We start from the raw sequence: 19,008 nt of genomic DNA, 5'->3' as shown, positions 1-19,008 counted from the left end.
TTACATTGCAAACTTATAGGCACATACTATTATTAAAGCAAGTGTGCTTTAAATGCTTTGCTCATCAAGGTTAATAATTTCCTATTTATTCGGATTTTTATCACGTTTTAAATGTTCTATGAAATATATTTCTTTAAATTTGAGACAAAAAATATGAAAATGAAGCCAAAATGTGTGATCATGTTAACATTCTTCACGATATTATATGGCTCTGCTTCCTTCAGTCATGCCTGTCACAGGTGAGTGATTTTTCACGCTAGAGTTGTATGGTATTTCTTATAAATCAATTACTTAATTATACTACTCGTTTGTGAGTATATGAATTAACAAAGGATGAATTTCTTAAAAGTCTTATTAACGAATATGGTCAAATCAAAATTTTATAAAAGAAATGCAAAAATTTAATGAATTGATTGATTGATTGTATGTTGTCTAACGTCCCTCTCGAGAATTTTTCACTCATATTGAGACGCCACCACGTGCCGGTGGAGGGCTACAAATTTTTGTCTTATGCTCGCCACTCAGGGCCTTTGAGCAGCGAGAGATCTTTTTCATGCCAGCACCTACTGCGCCAAGGGGCCTCTGTTTATATGGTTTCATCTGAAGGACCGGTCTCCGTGTCCCACAGTGGGATTCGAACCTGTGACGTAAGGATTGACTCCTTACTTCGCGACTCTAGAGCAGACGCTCTAACCACTGCGCCACGCGGGCGACAAAAAATTTAATAAAAGGTCAAGTGCAAAAAGGAAGTAAAAGCACTAGTGCATTTCATTTAATAATTATTATTTTATAAATAATTATCACAGGTGAGTAATTTTTCAAGCTAGAGTGGTATGGTATTTCTTATCAATCAATTAGTTATATATAATACTACTCGTATGTGACTATAAATTAAAAAAGGTTGAATTTCTTTAAGTCTGGTTAACTATACGGTTACATCAGTGAAAGCAAAAATTTAATAAAAAGGCAAATGCAAAAAGGAAAAAAAGCACTTTTGTGCAGTTCATTTAATGATTTTTATTTTATAGATAATTATCTGTTCTTTTTTAGACCACCCTATGTTCCTTGTTGTTACAATAATTACTTTGACCCGATAAACAATACATGTGCAGGTAATAATTTCTCATGAATTGGGTTTGTGGGAAAAGAATTCAAATTGTCATGAATCGCATAATTGTTTTTCATATTTTGGTTAAGAATGCAAGCCTGGAAGAATAGGATGGAATTGCAATTATTCTTGTAAGGAGGGATACTTTGAAGCTTGTGTAAGCAATCCTGCAAATGTAACTTTACTTATTGTGATCCGGAAGTTGGATGTCTGTTAGAAGCTGTAGACAGTAAAAAATCAATGGTTTCGGGTATGCTTTTAATCAAATTTTTCCTTTAAATTAACAAATCAGATAATCAATGACAATATTTGAAAGACATGTCTGTGGACGGTTTATTACTTTTAGAAGACAATAAGAACATCAGCGAAAACAGCTCAACAACAAAAATATTCCTCAAATTTTCTGAAATGGCAAATGATTCAACCGAGACCGAAGATACAGTTATGACAAGGTACGCGTTGAGAATTTAACTAATTGCTCTAAATATCAGATGTTTTGATTAATGATTACCTTACCTTTATAAGGAAACATGAGTTTCAACTCTTAATTCAAAGGTCACTGGTACCAGGTTCCAAAGAACTATCACATGGTAAGTATCACAGATAAGGAAAAAAAAGAATAAGTGGTACATACACCTCAAAGTATTTATGCAAATACATTATATAAAAAGAATTTCCAATTTCCGTATATCATTACAACAGATATGAATAGTTCAAGTCGATATCCACAACAATTTCTTGAAACATGATTCATCTGCATAACTAGACATTTTGAAATTCAAATACTCTAACGATTTTCTTTCTTAGTCAAAGGTTTCTGAAGAAGGATATGGAGATAACGAACAGCATTCAATCTCAAAGTACATTAAACAATATACAAAATTAGAGTAGAGCAAACACGGGCCTCCGAAACATCAGAGGTGGGATCAGGTGCCATGGAGGACTGAGCATCCCTTGCCGACCGGTCACACCCGTCGTGTGCTCGTTGTCATGATCAGGAAATTACGGAAAAAATCCGTCGTCAATTCAGTGTATAAATAATGGACTAACAATTGGTATGGAAAACGTCAGTCAGCATTTGACTCAATGATAAATTGTATTTGCTGACAAGGTCATTGTATCGACCATAGAACTTACGAAATGATGACTTTAAACGAGACTGCTGATATTCTTGTTTCATCAACTTGCTTGTCAATATTTTACCTCGTTTAAGAAATTGTTCATACGTAGAGCATGCTCTTGGTATCGAATCAACTGAGATATATATACTCCGTATACAGGTGATGCAGGTATATTGCTGCATTAGTAAGGGAAGTTGACGAAAGAAAAGTTAAAGTCATCACGTTTATCAGATAGCTTGGTTGTTAGATTACCATTAGTGTCTTTTTCAAGTAAAATATCCAAATATGAAGTAGAAGTGTCGGACTCTGTGGTATCTTTTATCTCAAGATCACCAGGATATATCGTATCGACGTAGGAATGGAAATTATCATTATTAATTGACAATACATCGTCGATATATCTAAATGTCGAGTTGAAGGCCACAGCAAGTGTTTTCTTCTTTTCACGCATAAGATTTTGTATAAATTATGCTTCATATGAATATATGAATATATGAATATAATGACCAATGACGAGATAAGTAAATTTACGAGTTCCATTTTTATTGAAGAAGAAGCTGTCAATGATATCAGAAAGCCTGAATTTTAATTTGTCGTGGGGAATTGTTGTGTATAAAGTTGAAAAATCATAAGTTTTTAAGCTGTTGATTTTTGTAAAGTCTTGCGATTTCAAATTGTCAAAGAATTCTTTATAATTTTTAAGTATCCACCATAAAACAACTTATATTTTCTATTTGGAATCATGCTGACAAAAATCAAACACCATAAAATTTCCATTTTCTCTCTTTCTCTCTCTCTCTCTCTCTATCTCTCCCTCTCTCTCTCTCTCTCTCTCTCTCTCTCTCTCTCTCTCTCTCTCACCAAAATTGTAAGGACACATGTGGTGATGTGAAGCTTTTTTGGAGTATGCCATATTTAGATTTACATTTTAGTTACAATAGCGTTGTTAAAACATTCTTGTGTTGTTATTTTTTCTAATTTGCATAGGTCACATCACGAAAGATGAAGATAGCGGAAAGATACTGCAGTTAATTTCGGAGCAACTGCAAATGATGTGCATTTCCTTATTTTTGATTTTGGGTTGTTTAATCATTCTTCCTCTTGTGCTTTGGTATGTTACAAGAATTATTTTTATATTCTAACAAATACTTCCTCTACAAATTTGAAGCTACTTTAATATAAAGAGATAATGAACAGTACTCAAGCTTAGAATATAAACCAATATTATGCTTATTGAAATACAAGCAATGCCTCTACACTAACATTTAATACATATACGGTTTCAATACAAATTCTGGCCTAGTGTTTTTGAGGTATAAATTTGGTGTTGGAAATTAAACGGCATAATTTCTGTTCTGTTCAAACTTCGTGAACTGTGACCATACAAATCATTTTACTTATATGTCAGTGACATTAAATTTAATATTAACTCTCCTCTATGCCAACAGTATCATGATAATTACATTCATGTGTTCACCTCATAATAAGTCGATTTCAAACCATTCGGTAAACATCGCATTTTTAAAGTTATAATATTAAAACCAAAATACCACTTTTTTTAAAACTAAGTTTTCACAACATGGCTTAAAGGGTGAGGATAAGCACTTTATTCACAACATTTTTAACAAATGTTGTAACATTCTGCATAATGATTTAATGTGTATAAAAAGATCACTATATGAAGCTCTTGGATTCACTTTAGGTATAATATCAGGAAGCGTACGAGAAAACCAGACATCCACATTGGTAAGTTTAAACAACATTTTCAAAAATCCTGATAGATATATTTACGCGAATTTCGTAGACTTGCAGTATGAGCACATGCTTATATTAGTTTCAGCGGGAAAAAATTCAAAGGAAATTTTTTTACCGCGTAAATAGCGTTAATTAATACACCTTGGATAAAAGTACAACAGTTAAGCAAATACTTTTGTTCATGATTATTCCATACTGGTATGTTCAATTAAACCTTTTCGAAAATCTCTCATACTTAAACATATGGAGATAACAAACAGTATTCAAGATCAAAAGTCCATAAAACAAGAAAAAAATATGAGCATAGCATACACAGACCCTCACAATATCGGAGTTGGGGTCAGGTGGCATGGAGGAGTGAGCATTCTTTGCCGACTGGTCACACCCGCCGTGTGCTCCTTGTCATAAACAAAATTAAAAAAAAGCAAAAATTCGTCGTCAATTCGGTGTTAAAATAATTCACTAACAAGTTAGTATTAAAAACGTTATTCAGCATTTGACTCAATGACAAATTGTATTTGCAAGGTCATTGTAAAGACAATAAAACTATGACGTTAAACGCGACTGCTGATATTCATGGACTTCGCTTGTTTGTCAGTAATTTACTTCGTTTTAGAATTTTTTCATAGGTTGAGAACACTCTTGCTTATTGAATCAACTGAGGAACAGTTGTGTCAGTCAGAAACAGTTGTATCGTTAATTGTTTATTGAAATAATGTCATCGATATATCTAAATGTCCAGTAAAGGACACATCAAACGTTTTATTCTTTTCACGTATGGCACCTGATCCCACCTCTGATGTTTTGGAGGTTCATGTTTAATGGACTTTTGTTTAAATGTTTAATGTCAAATATGGCGGTTGAAAAAGATAGTGATCTCTCTGATCTTTTCGAGATGACTACTGTACATATCGAAGTCATAGAGGAAATGACATCATCTTCATTTATAAATGCGCTCCGTCGATTTATCGCCATTCGTGGGCATGTTCACGTCTTTCGATCTGACAGAGGAACAAATTTCATTGGCGCTGCTAAGGAGTTAAAGGTCAATGTGATAAATGTAGAGGATGAACATCTCCACAACTTTCTCAACGAGCAGAGAACAACGTGGATCTTCAACCCTCCCCACTCCTCTCACATGGGAGGAGTGTGGGAACGTATGATTGGGATCACCAGACGTATACTGGATGCTATGCTACTCGACTACGGATCTAGGAGTTTAACGCATGAGGTGCTCACTACATTTCTAGCAGAAGCTTCATCCATAATCAACTCAAGACCCCTTGTGTCGGTACCTACAGATCCTGAGAATTCATTTGTGTTATCTCCATCAACTCTACTCACTCAGAAAACAAGTGTTAAAGACAACAAACTGTTCTCTGATCATGTTAACAAGAGTGAGTTGTTACAGACACAGTGGAGGAGGGTACAACACTTAGCATCCATTTTCTGGAGACGATGGAAGACAGAATACTTGAACACTCTTCAGATGCGCCGTAAGTGGAATCTACCCCAAAGAAATCTATCATCCGGTGATGTGGTGTTACTTTGCGATAAAGAACTACCCCGTAATTCTTGGCCAATGGGAATCGTTGTCAAGTCTCTACCAAGTGATGATGATCTAGTGCGTAAAGTGATAATTCGTATTATCGCGAATGGTGAACCCAAAACTTATGTGCGTCCCGTTACGGAACTTATTGTTCTTGTGGAACAGTGAACATTTCTGTCATTCAGTGCAACAGATAATACAAGAGACTATAAATGGACTGTAATTTAATTTATTACATGTTTACATTATCTTAAATGTCTATTTTGAAATTTGATGATATTGTTAATATCAGGCGAGGAGTGTGCCGTCTTGTAATCCGGAATTTTTTCTTCCGGCATGCCTTGGTTTTCTTTTTTGTTTGTATTTGTTATTTCCGTACGTGTTGCACGAGATTTTCTGTCACTCGTCGCCTTACTCAGTACATGTACAGTCATACTGTTGTTACAGTTGTTTACTCTGCCCACAATGTAAGTATTTCATATATTTAACTTCTTTCAGTTATTTGTATAATGCTTATCTATTTTCGGCAAGGTATTTCTTTCTTATGTGTGTGAATTTACTGTTAAATTTTACAGGGAAATTTGAGTGGCTAAATTTTTCATGTCTTGTCAATGTATGCAGATATTTGTAAAGTAATGCTAATTTCACACACACATATTTCTCAGTATTGTGTCATATTTATTGAGCAAAGGTATTTTTCAGATTTTTCATTAATTTTCTGAACTTTGAGCATTGTACATCACACTTATTATTGTTTTTGTCTATTGTAGCTTTTCACCGTTTCGTTTCGTTTCGTTATGTTTCGTTTCGTCTCAATAAATCATAAGAACAACGGTTAACTAGCTGTGGTTATTAATGGAGGCAGCATACTGTTTAAGTAAGCTGTCTTTTGATAAATTGTTTTAAAAAATATAGGTTCATATTTAAGTTTTCAACAGTTGGATAAAAGTAATTGAAGTCCCCCCCCCCAATTAACGGAGTATAGTCATTTCATTTTATTGTTTTCATATGTAAAGTATCATATCTATATGCTGGATGACCCCATAATCTTCTTTGTTGTTGTAAGGTCTTAACTGGAAAATATCAACAATTGAGATAAAATCACACACACACACACACATTAGAGCTAACTCCCCCTTCTATATACACAGACACAAAATAGGTTTTTGATATGAGTTTAGACAGTTTACTTATTCAAATTACTTTTCAGATATTTTGGCAGTTGCCTATCATTATCGTGTTTATTCAGACAGAAATATATCGTAATTTCATCAATCTTACAGAGCCTGTACCTTCCAGTAGCTCGCTACCTGTACCTGATCATGTTGATACGATAGTGAAAGTCCTTGTTGGACCTTCAACTGCGTGTAACATTGTAAGCCTTGTGGGAACGGCAGCCACGCACAAAACATATGTATATTTTCCGTTATTTTGTTGCTTTTTTCTGCGATAGCTCAAATAAGTTAGATATTAATTGTAAGTCGAAAAATAGCTCTTCAGAACTAATGTCCTTTGTTTGTGTACCCGACTTTAATTGAATATTATCTTAGCAAAAATATTAACATTATTGGTGAAAAGTTCAAATGGACGAAAGAAGAAGAAGAACGGCAGGCATGATATTATAGAGGAGGCAGAAAAATGTAATCTGGGCCTAGAAAACCAGGTGTTTAAGTCCAAGGTGAAGAAGCTGAAGCTGCAGAGAAAGAAGTTGAAAAATGAAATAACGTATATAAAAATGCAGAGGGAGTATTTATTGCTGAAATGAGCAAGGAATTTCCTGGTCATACAATTACATGTACACTTTCCCAGGTCTCTCCATCATCATCTGATTCAGAAGGATTAAATTATGATATTATAATTAATTCCTAGAAATACCTTTTACAATCAGTTGTTCTTTTCGTGTTTAATTAGTTGCCTATGATGGTATTTATAAATGTGGACACATATGTATATACAGTACAGGAATAAGAAGAGAAAAAAAAACGAGGCGGATTTGTTGGAGAAAATTAGCTTTTATTTGAACCTTTTCTTCTGCTGGTATGCTGCTATCCTTTAATTTTGAAATGAAATAGATTTTGATTACCATATATATTGTCCACGGGTATATTTTCGCATGTCATGTTCATAAAAGAATTAACAAACTAGAGCAAAGCTCGTTGCAAAGCAACGAGTAGGTCTTCCGTCCTGTTTTGACCGGAAGTGACGTCAACAAAAGAAAGCAATCAGCTTAGTCGTCTCCAGTCACTTTATAATTTCAATTTTGCATCAAAACTTTAAAAAATGAGGTATTTTTGGCTACTTCCGGTTTGACCGGAAGTGATGTCGATTGACAGAAAATTATGTTTTATGCTTCCAGTGACATATGTAACCCAAAAACTTGTCAAGAGCGGCAAAAATATGCATTTTCTGACTACTTCCGCTTTGACCGGAAGTGACGTCGCCGGACGCATTTTGACGACTTCAATAGATTAAGCTTGACATTTTTAACAACTTTGCTTCTTGGATGTATTACAAATTCTCAAAACTTTTTGAGATATCTGGAAAAAACTTTTGGCCCCTCTAGATCTCTTAATTTAGGGGTCAGCCCTTTTTATGAGATATCATTTGAAAGATCTTGTAATTCTGCACAAATTTTGTTCTATATCTTTTAACAAAATATTTTTAGTTTAGAAGATAAGAAGCAAAATATGTGTAAATTTTCGCTCTTTTAGGCGTTCTAATTTTTGACCCCTATATAGCGCCATTTTGAATAGAGAAATCGAAAAACAAAAACCGCCATGCACAACTTCAATCCTTGTATTATCTAGAATCAGTAAAATTTCTGCTTCAGCTTAAGCCGTCTCTGAGCCTTTGTCTGGAAACGAAAGCCTATAAATTTTCGTTTAAAGGGAAATAACTCAAAACCAGAAGTGAATTTTTGAAATTTTAGATAACATTCTGATAGAGTTTAGCAACGTCTATAAACTCTGAAAATTTGAGCAAAATCCATTGAGAAATGAGTGAAATATGAAGCCTCAAAGTTGGCGTCTAGGAAAAGGAAAAAAAAAAAAGAATAATAAGAACTAGAGCCGAGCTCGTTGCAAAGCAACGAGTAGGTCTTCCGTCCGGTTTTGACCGGATGTGCCGGAAGTGACGTGAACAAAAGAAAGCAATGAGCTAAGTAGTCTCTAGTGACTTTATAATTTCATTTTTGCATTAAAACCTTCAAAATAAGCTATTTTTGGCTACTTCCGGTTTGACCGGAAGTGACGTCGACGGACGGAAAATTAAGATTTAAGATTCCAGTGACATATGTTACCCAAAAACCTGTCAAGAACAGCAGAAATATGAAATTTTTGACTACTTCCGGTTTGACCGGAAGTGACGTCGCCGGACGTATTTTGACGACTCCGTTAGATAACGCTTGACATTTTGAGTAACTTTGCTTCTTTGACGTATTACAAATTCTCAATACTTTTTGAGATAAAAAGGAAAAATTTTCGGCCCCTTTCGGCCCTTAATTATAGGGGCCAGCCCCTTATCGTTGATATTTTTCGTAAGATCGTGACATTCTCTACAACTTTTGTTCTATTTGTCTTTACAAATTGTTAACATGTAAAAAGATATTGCAGAAAAGGTGTCAAAAATTTCTGAATCCCTGGTAGAACTTTTTTCGAGCCATAGCGAGCGCCGACCTGCGGCACTTCCGGAGAAAGAGAATGGTGTGTGACAAAAGAGCACACCTTGCTCTATCATTGCTGAAAATCTTATGTTTCTGTCTTAAGGCATTTTCGAGAAAAATGATGGACAATGAGACCCCCTGAAAATCACTAAATCGCGGAAATCTCAAAACCGGAAGTGACGTCATCAAAACAAAAAAATCACTTTCAGCTTTGTTTGATGTTCTATCAGTCCTGAAAGTTTCATGAAAATCTATCCAGCCGTTTTCGAGAAATCGCGTGCACAAAATCGGTAAGAAAAAAAACCAATTAATAATAACTAGAGCAAAGCTCGTTGCAAAGCAACGAGTAGGTCTTCCGTCCTGTTTGACCGGAAGTAGCTTTCATTTTTAACAAAAAATGAGAAATAACGCCTACAAATGGTTTGAATCATCTAAAGCTATATTGATAAATGCAGAAATAAGCAATTTTTGTTACTTCCGGTTAAACCGGAAGTGACAAGGACGGACGGAAAATTAAGTTTTAGGCTTCCAGTGACATATGTTACCCCAAAACTTGTCAAAAATGGCAAACATACGTATTTTTCGACTACTTCCGGTTTGACCGGAAGTGACAACGCCGGCGGAAGTGACAACGACGGACGGAAAATTAAGTTTCAGGCTTCCAGTAACATATGTTACCCCAGAACTTGTCAAGAATGGCAAAAATACGCGTTTTTCGACTACTTCCGGTTTGGCCGGAAGTGACGACGTCAGACCTATTTTTACGACTTCAATAGATTAGTTTTGACATTTTAAACAACTTTGCTTCTTTGAGATATTACAAATTCTCAATACTTTTTGAGATATAAAGGAAAAACTTTTGGCCCCCTTTGGCCCTTAATGTTAAGGACCAGCCCTTTTTTCGAGATATCATTTGAAAGATCTTTAAATTCTACACTTCTTTTGTTCTACATGTTTTAACAAAATATTTCTAGGTAAAAAGTTATCGTAGAAAAGGTGTTAAAATTTTTGAAATTCTTGATAGGACTGTTTTCGGACCATAGCCAGCGTCGGCGCTTCGTACTTCCGGTGGTTAAGATATACCAAATACATATCTCCAAAGGTTGCTCTATCAGCACTGAAAATTTCATGCTTCTGTGTTGAGTGCTTTTTGAGAAAACTGCCGGACAAAATGACCCTCTAAAACTCACTAAATCGCGAAAAAACTCCGAACCGGAAGTGACGTCATCAAATTAAAAAAAAACGCCTTAAGTTCATATCATTTGTCATCAATGCTGAAAGTTTCATGAAAATCCATCGACGCATTTACGAGAAATCGCGTGCACAAAATCGGTAAGAATAATAATAATAAGACTAGAGCAAAGCTCGTTGCAAAGCAACGAGTAGGTCTTCCGTCCTGTTTTGACCGGAAGTGACGTCAACAAAAGAAAACAACGAGCTAAGTTATATCCATTGACTTTATAATTTCATTTTGCGTCAAAACCTTAAAAATAAGCTATTTTGGGCTACTTCCGGTTTGACCGGAAGTGGCGTAGACGGACGGAAAATTAAGTTTTTATGCTTCCAGTGACATGTGTTACCCAAAAATATGTCAAGATCGGCAAAGATATGCATTTTCATACTACTTCCGGTTTGACCGGAAGTGACGTCGCCGGATGTATTTTGACGACCTAGATAGATTTAGCTTAGCATTTTGAACAACTTTGCTTCTTTGACGTATTACAAATTCTAAATACTTTTTGAGATATTAAGGAAAAACGTTTGGCCCCTCTCAGCCCTTTATTATAGGGGCCAGCCCTTTTTTCGAGCTATTGTTTGAAAGATCAAGTAATTCTACACTTCTTTTGTTATATATTTTTTAAAGAAATATTTGTATGTGAAAAGATATCGAAGAAAAAGTGTTGGAAATTTTAAAATTCTCGACATGCCCTTTTTCGGACCATAGCGAGCGTCGGCGTGCAGCACTTCCGGTAAAAATGAAATGCGTATGTCACATCTACATATATTGCTCTATCATTGCTGAAAAACTCAAGTTTCTATCATAAGCCGTTTTTGAGAAAACTCGCGGACAAAGTGACCCTCTGAAAATCACTAAATCGCGAAAATCTCAAAACCGGAAGTGACGTCATCAAAACAAAAAAATATATATCAGGTTTGTTTGATGTTCTATCAGTCCTGAAAGTTTCATGAAAATCGAGCGAGCCGTTTCCGAGAATTCGCGTGCACAAAATCGGTAAGAAAAAAAAACAATAATAATAATAAAAATAGTGGAAAAGAAACCTAAGAATAACAAGAAGGTCTTCCGCTGAAGACGGAAGACCTTAAAAAGTTGAAAAGAAACAACAGAATAATAAGAAGGTCTTCCGTTGAAACGGAAGACCTTAACTAGAGCAAAGCTCGTTGCAAAGCAACGAGTAGGTCTTCCGTCCTGTTTGACTGGAAGTAGCTTTAATTGTTAACAAAAAATAAGAAATAACGCTTAAAAATGGTTTGAATCATCTAAAGCTATGTTGATTAATGCAGAAATAAGCAATTTTTGCTACTTCCGGTTAAACCGGAAGTGACAACGACGGACGGAAAATTAAGTTTTAGGCTTCCAGTGACATATGTTACCCCAAAACTTGTCAAGAATGGCAAAAATACGCGTTTTTCGACTACTTCCGGTTTGGCCGGAAGTGACGACGCCGGCGGAAGTGACAACAATGAACGGAAAATTAAGTTTTAGGCTTCCAGTGACATATGTTACCCCAAAACTTGTCAAGAATGGCAAAAATACGCGTTTTTCGACTACTTCCGGTTTGGCCGGAAGGGACGACGCCGGACGTATTATTTTGAATACAGTAGATTAATCTTGACATTTTGAACAACTTTGCTTCTTTGAGGTATTACAAATTCTCAATACTTTTTGAGATATAACGGAAAAACTTTCGGCCCCCCTTGGCCCTTAATTTTAGGGGCCAGCCCTTTTTTCGAGATTTCATTTGAAAGATCTTCAAATTCTACACTTCTTTTGTTCTACATGCTTTAACAAAATATTTCTAGATAAAAAGTTATCGTAGAAAAGGTGTTAAAAATTTTGAAATTCTTAATACGACTGTTTTCGGACCATAGCCAGCCTTGGCGCTTCGTACTTCCGGTTGTTGAGATATACCAAATACATATCTCCAAAGATTGCTCTATCAGCACTGAAAATTTCATGCATCTGCATTGAGTGCTTTTTGAGAAAACTGCCGGACAAAATGGCCCTCTAAAACTTACTAAATCGCGAAAAACTCCGAACCGGAAGTGACGTCATCAAATTAATAAAAAACGCCTTAAGTTCATATCATTTGTCATCAATGCTAAAAGTTTCATGAAAATCCATCGACGCATTTACGAGAAATCGCGTGCACAAAATCGGTAAGAATAATAATAATAAGAAAAGTTGAAAAGAAACAACAGAAAAATAAGAAGGTCTTCCGTTGAAACGGAAGACCTTAATAATCTTAATCATCAGAATCAGTAGAAGGTCTTCCGTTGGAAACGGAAGACCTTAATGACAGCAATGTGAGGAATGGTAAAGTCTTAATATTACTTATTTATTGTTGTCAATTTATCTATTGTTTTCAAAACATGTACTTAATTGACTTGCTAAAACAGTAAAAGACATTGAGTTATCGTCACATGCGTTTGTTTTCTTAATCCAAATCTTCTCTGGGACTGCATGTATTACATCTGAAATAAAAACAAAATCATAATATCTCCATCATCAAGTATTATCAAAATATATCAAAATACTTCCCACATTTTTATGTTAAATCTATTTACGTACGTCTATCCAAAATATGTGTTTGCTAAATAATCTCGCATGTGGCTACCCTCTTGAGTGTTGTAGGCTATTTGGTGATCTGCCTGATTATTATATGCATCTGCAGCGTCACAGACCTTGTCCATAACATCGCCCCTCTCTACCCCCAGGTTATGCAAAACAACACATGCGACAACATATGTTGCAGCTTAGTCGGGATTCGTCCTACAGCTGTAAAATATATTTTTAAAAAGCATCTTAAAATAAATTAACCAAGATATATAAATTTTTCCATTGATCATTTCATAAACATTTATGTAATTAAAAAAGAAAACTTGCCTAAGTGTTGCTTGAAGGCATGCAAACGTGTCTTTAAAATTCCAAAGCTCTGCTCAACAAGCACTCTTGTTCGATAGAGCGAGGCGTTGAAAGGCTTTTGAGCATCAGTGGCAGGATTGAGGTAGGGTGTCATGAGGTATCTACGGCAAGGATACCCCGAATCTCCAAGAAGAAAACCATTGTGTTCACCTGTTGTTAAAAGTTGCATATTACATGCAGCAAGTATCAGCATTTTTATGCATTTATTAAACCTATAGCACACACGGGTCAGAAGGAAGTCGCACAATGATTATACTGCCAACATGGTCAAGAGAAGTCTGATCGTTTTTAAAATTGGGGGGGGGGGGGGGGTCCGAGGCTTGAAAGCAAATTAGAAAAAAAAGAAATTTCACGAAGATCCTATTTCGTGAGGAGTGGGGGTGGGTGGGACTAACATTTCCTATAGAGTACATCTCTGGTAAATAAAAAAGGGGGGGTGGGTGGGTGAGCTCTCCCCTCGATGCAGCGTATCTGCTGTAGATTTTCTTCTGGAGTGCAGATTCCCTCCAAAGTCGGCTATCGTGTACGCTACCTGGCCAGGTAGCACAAATACTTGTAAATATAAATTTTGCATCGCACACCATCTAAATCAGAAATATTTATTGTGCATTTATTAATTTATTTTTTTTTTGTTTCATTTCTATTCCAATATAACGTATTTAAAATAAGTACATGTACCTGAACATTGAGTGAGTGAAAACCCTTTCTATTGACGAAATCAGCTTCATTTTCAGATGGACCAATAATTCTTAGAAAAGTTCCGTCTACACATCCCAAGACATTCGGAAACCCTAAAAAATGGTGTATCGATCATTACTGATATTACATTGATGGAGTGTGTGTGTGTCGAGGCTTTCGGTATTCAGTTGCTCGAACAAGTATAATGTTTAAAGTTGTAAATGAATATTTTAGTTTTATAGTCTCTTTGATAATTGGTACCTCCGTGAAATAGATATATAGAGCCAATTATTTTTATTTCACCTTAAAATATGCTTTATTATTATTTAATTGTAATCATACTGTACATTGTAGTAGTCGCACTGTCTCCTGAGGACTTTATATGTTATATAATGCTAAAAAAGGTAAAAAAAAAACACAAAAAAGAACCAATGGGGGATAAAAAGAAAAATGAATTGCAATATATACTTATACAGATATTGACATAGAAATTTAAGTATAAATGAGTTATTTTCTTGTTAGAATTTCGCCATGAGTAGTTCATACTGACTAAACAAATATCATGTGTAAGGTTACATCACAGATAGCAAGAGTCGACTTTCCAACGTACGAGCTTTCAAAGATAATGGTGTGCATGAGTTATCTCTCTTGTAAAATATTAAGAAGAAAGTAAAGGATAGCAGACGGGATTAGTTTAACTGCAATTTTCAAGAATTCTTGTTTGGTTTCTCTGGCCTTGCGATCCTTGGGAAATTCAATAAAGTCGCTTCGGACGCTGACAATTGCATTGGTCACGGCACGACAACATCTTCCCACAGTGCATTAGGACACATTGAAGCTATCCCCAATAAGTTTGTGGAAAGCCCCGGTAGCAAAAAACCGTAAACAAACCAAAAGTTGCAGAAGTGGAGGTAAGGCATTATTCCTCGCATTGTTTACAAGATCGTTATCAATTTTCTGCAATATATGCATGATAGAGGCTGCCTAAACCTGAAACGCTCAAACAATTCGTCATCAATTGTAAATTTCAAAAGGATTTGTCCTGTCTCTAATCGTTCTCTCCGATGGCCGATTTCTTATTTGCAGAAACTTTTCATACTTCCTACGTCTGCGACGTTTTTCCGACATTTTTATTTTTGAGGAATATTTTAAGGTTGCTATGAAGCTATCCGTCAATATTTGAGGATTTCCTTAAGATAATCCGTCATTTTTTTTTTTGGTGACTTGAGGGTGAGGTAAAGAATATGAGGGAAAACCTCAGAGTTGAGGCTGAATATTGAGTTAAGGGGTGTTGGTGACGGTGTGGCCTGGGCTGGGATTCATAACGTTACTTAAGATTTGTGCTCAGAAACAAACTAAAGTATAAATAAATTCTTATTTAAGAAAAATACCTTTAGTCATATTTTAAAAAATTATAAGTGTAATTCTTATCTAGATTTACTTCTGGGAAAATAAGAGCATTTTGTTTGTGTCACAAAAGCTACGTATGGTAATTCCCGAACAAAAAGTGCACTCCTTTTTAATGGAGAAATAATTTTATGTGTTAAACGTCATAACTGAAATGTACATCCCTGTCATCAACGTTGAACATATACATTGTATATATTATCAGATGATAAAGATATCAAGGTCAAATAGACTTTTTTAGAATTTCTTCTATATCCTTGGCGTGCACAGTAGACGTCTGAGCTGTTTGTGACGTTGCAAATTTAAATACAGCAAACGAACCAAGTAAGGAAAGAAAGTTAAAAGTTAATTCTGCACGTTTGTTGTATTTTTACGTACATTTTAAAAATTAAAATGAGTAATAACATTGTACATTTTCCTCAGAAGGGAATTATACGAGTTTTTTTTTTTAATAGATAAGGGATATTTGCCAAGTTTTCCATATACCATGACATTTGGTGTTGAAGACCTAGCTAGCTAAGATTTAATTTTTAAAAAGCCTCTCAACAATAATATATTTTAACTAGAGCGGAGCTCGTTGCAAAGCAACGAGTAGGTCTTCCGTTGGAGCTGTGGACAGGAAGTACCGACCTAGGGTCAAGGTTACTGCACTTTCTAATGTGATCAACCTTTCTTCTCAGCATGAGCCTCCAGTGAATCTTAATTACAAAGTTATTCTTAAACATTTTTTCTCTGTCAGTGACCTTGATTTGCCCGAAAGACCTTTGATCAGGGTCATGACACAACCTCCAATCATAAGTAATCTATGTTTCAAGTAAGAGCCTCCAATAATTTTCACTTACTAGTTCATAGCGTGGAAAAGAAAAGATTTATTATGTCAGTGACCTTGATTTTAACAATAACCTTGGCTCTTTGTCAAGACAAACCCTCAATCTGAAACAACTTTTAGAAATTCATAACCTTGACAGGAGTTTTACAACTTTTCTGTCATTGGCCCTAAATTAACTAAAATGACCTTATTTTAAGTCATTTGAAAACCGGCGGACTGTAAGCAATTTGTATCGAGTATGGACTTAAACAAATATAGTCAGAATGAAAAAATACTGTTTTCTGAGTCAAAATCGTAAAAAAAACCTTTTTGTCACAAGCAATTTCTGTATTAAGTATGAGCTTACAGATATTCTCGATTACATATAAATGATGCAACAAAACATTAATTCTTTCTCTAGTGACCTTGAATTTGCCGTAATATTGCCTTGAATATATAAATACAATGACACATCCTAGGATCACTTGAAATCTTTGTATCGAGTACAAGCTTCTGGTTTCTTTGTGTTATAGCCTGACCTTCTGGAAAAAACTTTAAAGGGCAGACAGACATATGGACAGTTAAACAGACTTATATATAAGTTCTTAAATTTTCGATTCTGTACATACGATGCGGGTTTATTTCATGTACTACTTACATGTACATTGTATAATCTGCTACTGATATTTTTAAAATCACGGAACAAAATTAAAAGGTTAGCACACTATACTAATCATTTACAGGTTTTGAATAAATTATAAAACAAATAAAATTTATTACTTTAAAATCTTGAATTATTTTTTCAACTTGACTATTCAACGTGTAATATAATTAGGCATTGTGCAGCACAGAAGTCACTTATGAAGTTTAAACGTGCCGGAGATACTTATCGATGTTTAGTTCATTTCATTAATGAGTAAAATTCTGAATAGATCCTTATGATTCGGAAGATTTTCTTTAAAATTTAAAACTGAAATAGCCATGGTAAAAATCTGTGATGAACAAAAAAATGTGTATGGGAAAATTTGTGTTGAAAACGGATTTATTTGTGAGTTAAAAGCGCTAATTAAGCTTGTGCATTTAAATCAATATTTGTTGAAGTAAAGTAACCGCAGATCGCCAGTCCTTACGCTATGCATCCTCAAAATAAAAGTAAAATTACACATGAAGCTAACGAACTATAAAAATTGAAGACTGATTAATGTACATGTAAAATAAATACCCCAACGTTTTGTTCTAAAGTCAAACCTAAGATATTTTAAAATATTTTTGAAAGATTCGATTTACTTACAGAAAATAATGTTTTCCGTAAGTTTGTAAAATAAGATTTAACATTCGACCACGTGTATCGTTTTCGTTCATATTGTTTGCGTTCATATTTTAACGAAGAAAAGCTTTTTTCTAAAACTCTTTCTCTTGGAAACATCTTGATTAATAAAAGGAAAATGATGCCATTGAATACTCTGAACAGGAACCAAAGAATACGTTTAAAACCTAATTAAAAAAAGAGATGTGATACAGCATTGTAAAATATTTATTATTTACGGCAAGTTTACTTCAATTCTGCGCATAAACACTACAGAGTTTTCCTTCAATAGCAAGATGAGAACTGCCTAGCTTTCTTTCCTATAATACGTAAGACTCGAACAAAATAATATTTTTATAGGACAGAGATAGTATTAAGGTTCAATTTTATATATTAAAAGAATGAATTTAACCATTCTGTGTTTTTATTTGTGTATAACTGTGGGTCGCTGGATTACCCGCCGATTGATTCCCGGTGACCGACTTTGCCCCGCGCTATCGAGGGAGGCGTGTTATATAATTGTAAACAAACAAGGTGAATGTAATCCGAAAAACGCTACCTGTTTACCTTGCCTGCTTTCTACCGCGTTATTACCAATATTCCCGGCATAATCGAACAAAACAGCATTTTCATCAGATCAAAAAGGTGTAAAAGAGCAATTTTGTTCGTAAGATCGAGATCGAAATATTTACCGTTTTTGAGTTATAAAGCAAAAACTTTCAAGTTCCATAGAGCCCTTATTATAGGGGCCAGCCCCTTTTGAATAGAATTACATGAAAGCCCTTGCAATTATGCACAACTTTTGTTCATTATGTTTTAACAAAATATTTTTAGTTTTCAAGATAAAAAGGAAAATATCCGGAAACGAAAGCCTATAAATTTTCGTTTAAAGGGGAATAACTCAAAAGCGGAAGTGAATTTTTGAAATGTTAGATAGCACTTTGATAGAGTTAAATGATGTCTATAATGTCTCATAATTTGAACAAAATCCGTTAATAAATAAGTGAGATATGAGGCCTCAAAGTTGGCGTCTAGGAAGTAGAAGAAAAAAAAGAATAATAATCTTGACCAACAGAATCAGTAGAAGGTCTTCCGTTGGAAACGGAACACCTTAAAAATCCTTATCCTATAAAGGGCACACACTTACATTATACAGGTCACTTTAATTTGATCTCCGTAGGCAAAACTAAAAAAAATTATTTGTGTCTGGTCAATATCTCTAAAATAATATTAATGTGTATCCCTTTCATTAGGCCAATCTACACACATATATTGTATTGACTTCGCAACTTTACAGGCAAAACTTAAGATATGATTTGCTGTAGGGTCGATATATTTGATGACTTTATTTGTATAGCATACTGATTTTTTTACTAAATATTTTTGCATATAAATTTCAATATCTTAACTAACCCATATTAAAAAAGTATTATTTTCTGTTTTCCACCAA

The 19,008-nt window shown here is 34.7% G+C and overlaps 1 protein-coding gene across 1 annotated transcript in view; it reads left to right on the top strand.

Moving 5' to 3' along the window:
• LOC134274124 (uncharacterized) overlaps window positions 1–19,008 on the top strand; it is a 71,443-nt gene continuing 52,435 nt past the window's right edge. Inside the window, exons 1-7 of the mRNA XM_062756376.1 lie at window positions 1–239; window positions 1,051–1,112; window positions 1,198–1,358; window positions 1,455–1,560; window positions 1,664–1,698; window positions 3,217–3,340; window positions 3,932–3,975. Of these exons, the coding sequence (XP_062612360.1) occupies window positions 1,349–1,358; window positions 1,455–1,560; window positions 1,664–1,698; window positions 3,217–3,340; window positions 3,932–3,975 (319 nt within the window). The 5' untranslated portion in view covers window positions 1–239; window positions 1,051–1,112; window positions 1,198–1,348. The remainder of the gene's footprint in view (window positions 240–1,050; window positions 1,113–1,197; window positions 1,359–1,454; window positions 1,561–1,663; window positions 1,699–3,216; window positions 3,341–3,931; window positions 3,976–19,008) is intronic.

The sequence above is a fragment of the Saccostrea cucullata genome, unplaced genomic scaffold (genome assembly GCF_032062105.1).
Source record: "Saccostrea cucullata isolate Sc308-1 unplaced genomic scaffold, CSIRO_AGI_Scuc_v1 ctg2527, whole genome shotgun sequence".
Taxonomy (NCBI): domain Eukaryota; kingdom Metazoa; phylum Mollusca; class Bivalvia; order Ostreida; family Ostreidae; genus Saccostrea; species Saccostrea cuccullata.
The sequence above is the reverse complement of the archived record's forward strand: the minus strand, read 5'-3'. Positions and strand labels throughout refer to the sequence as shown.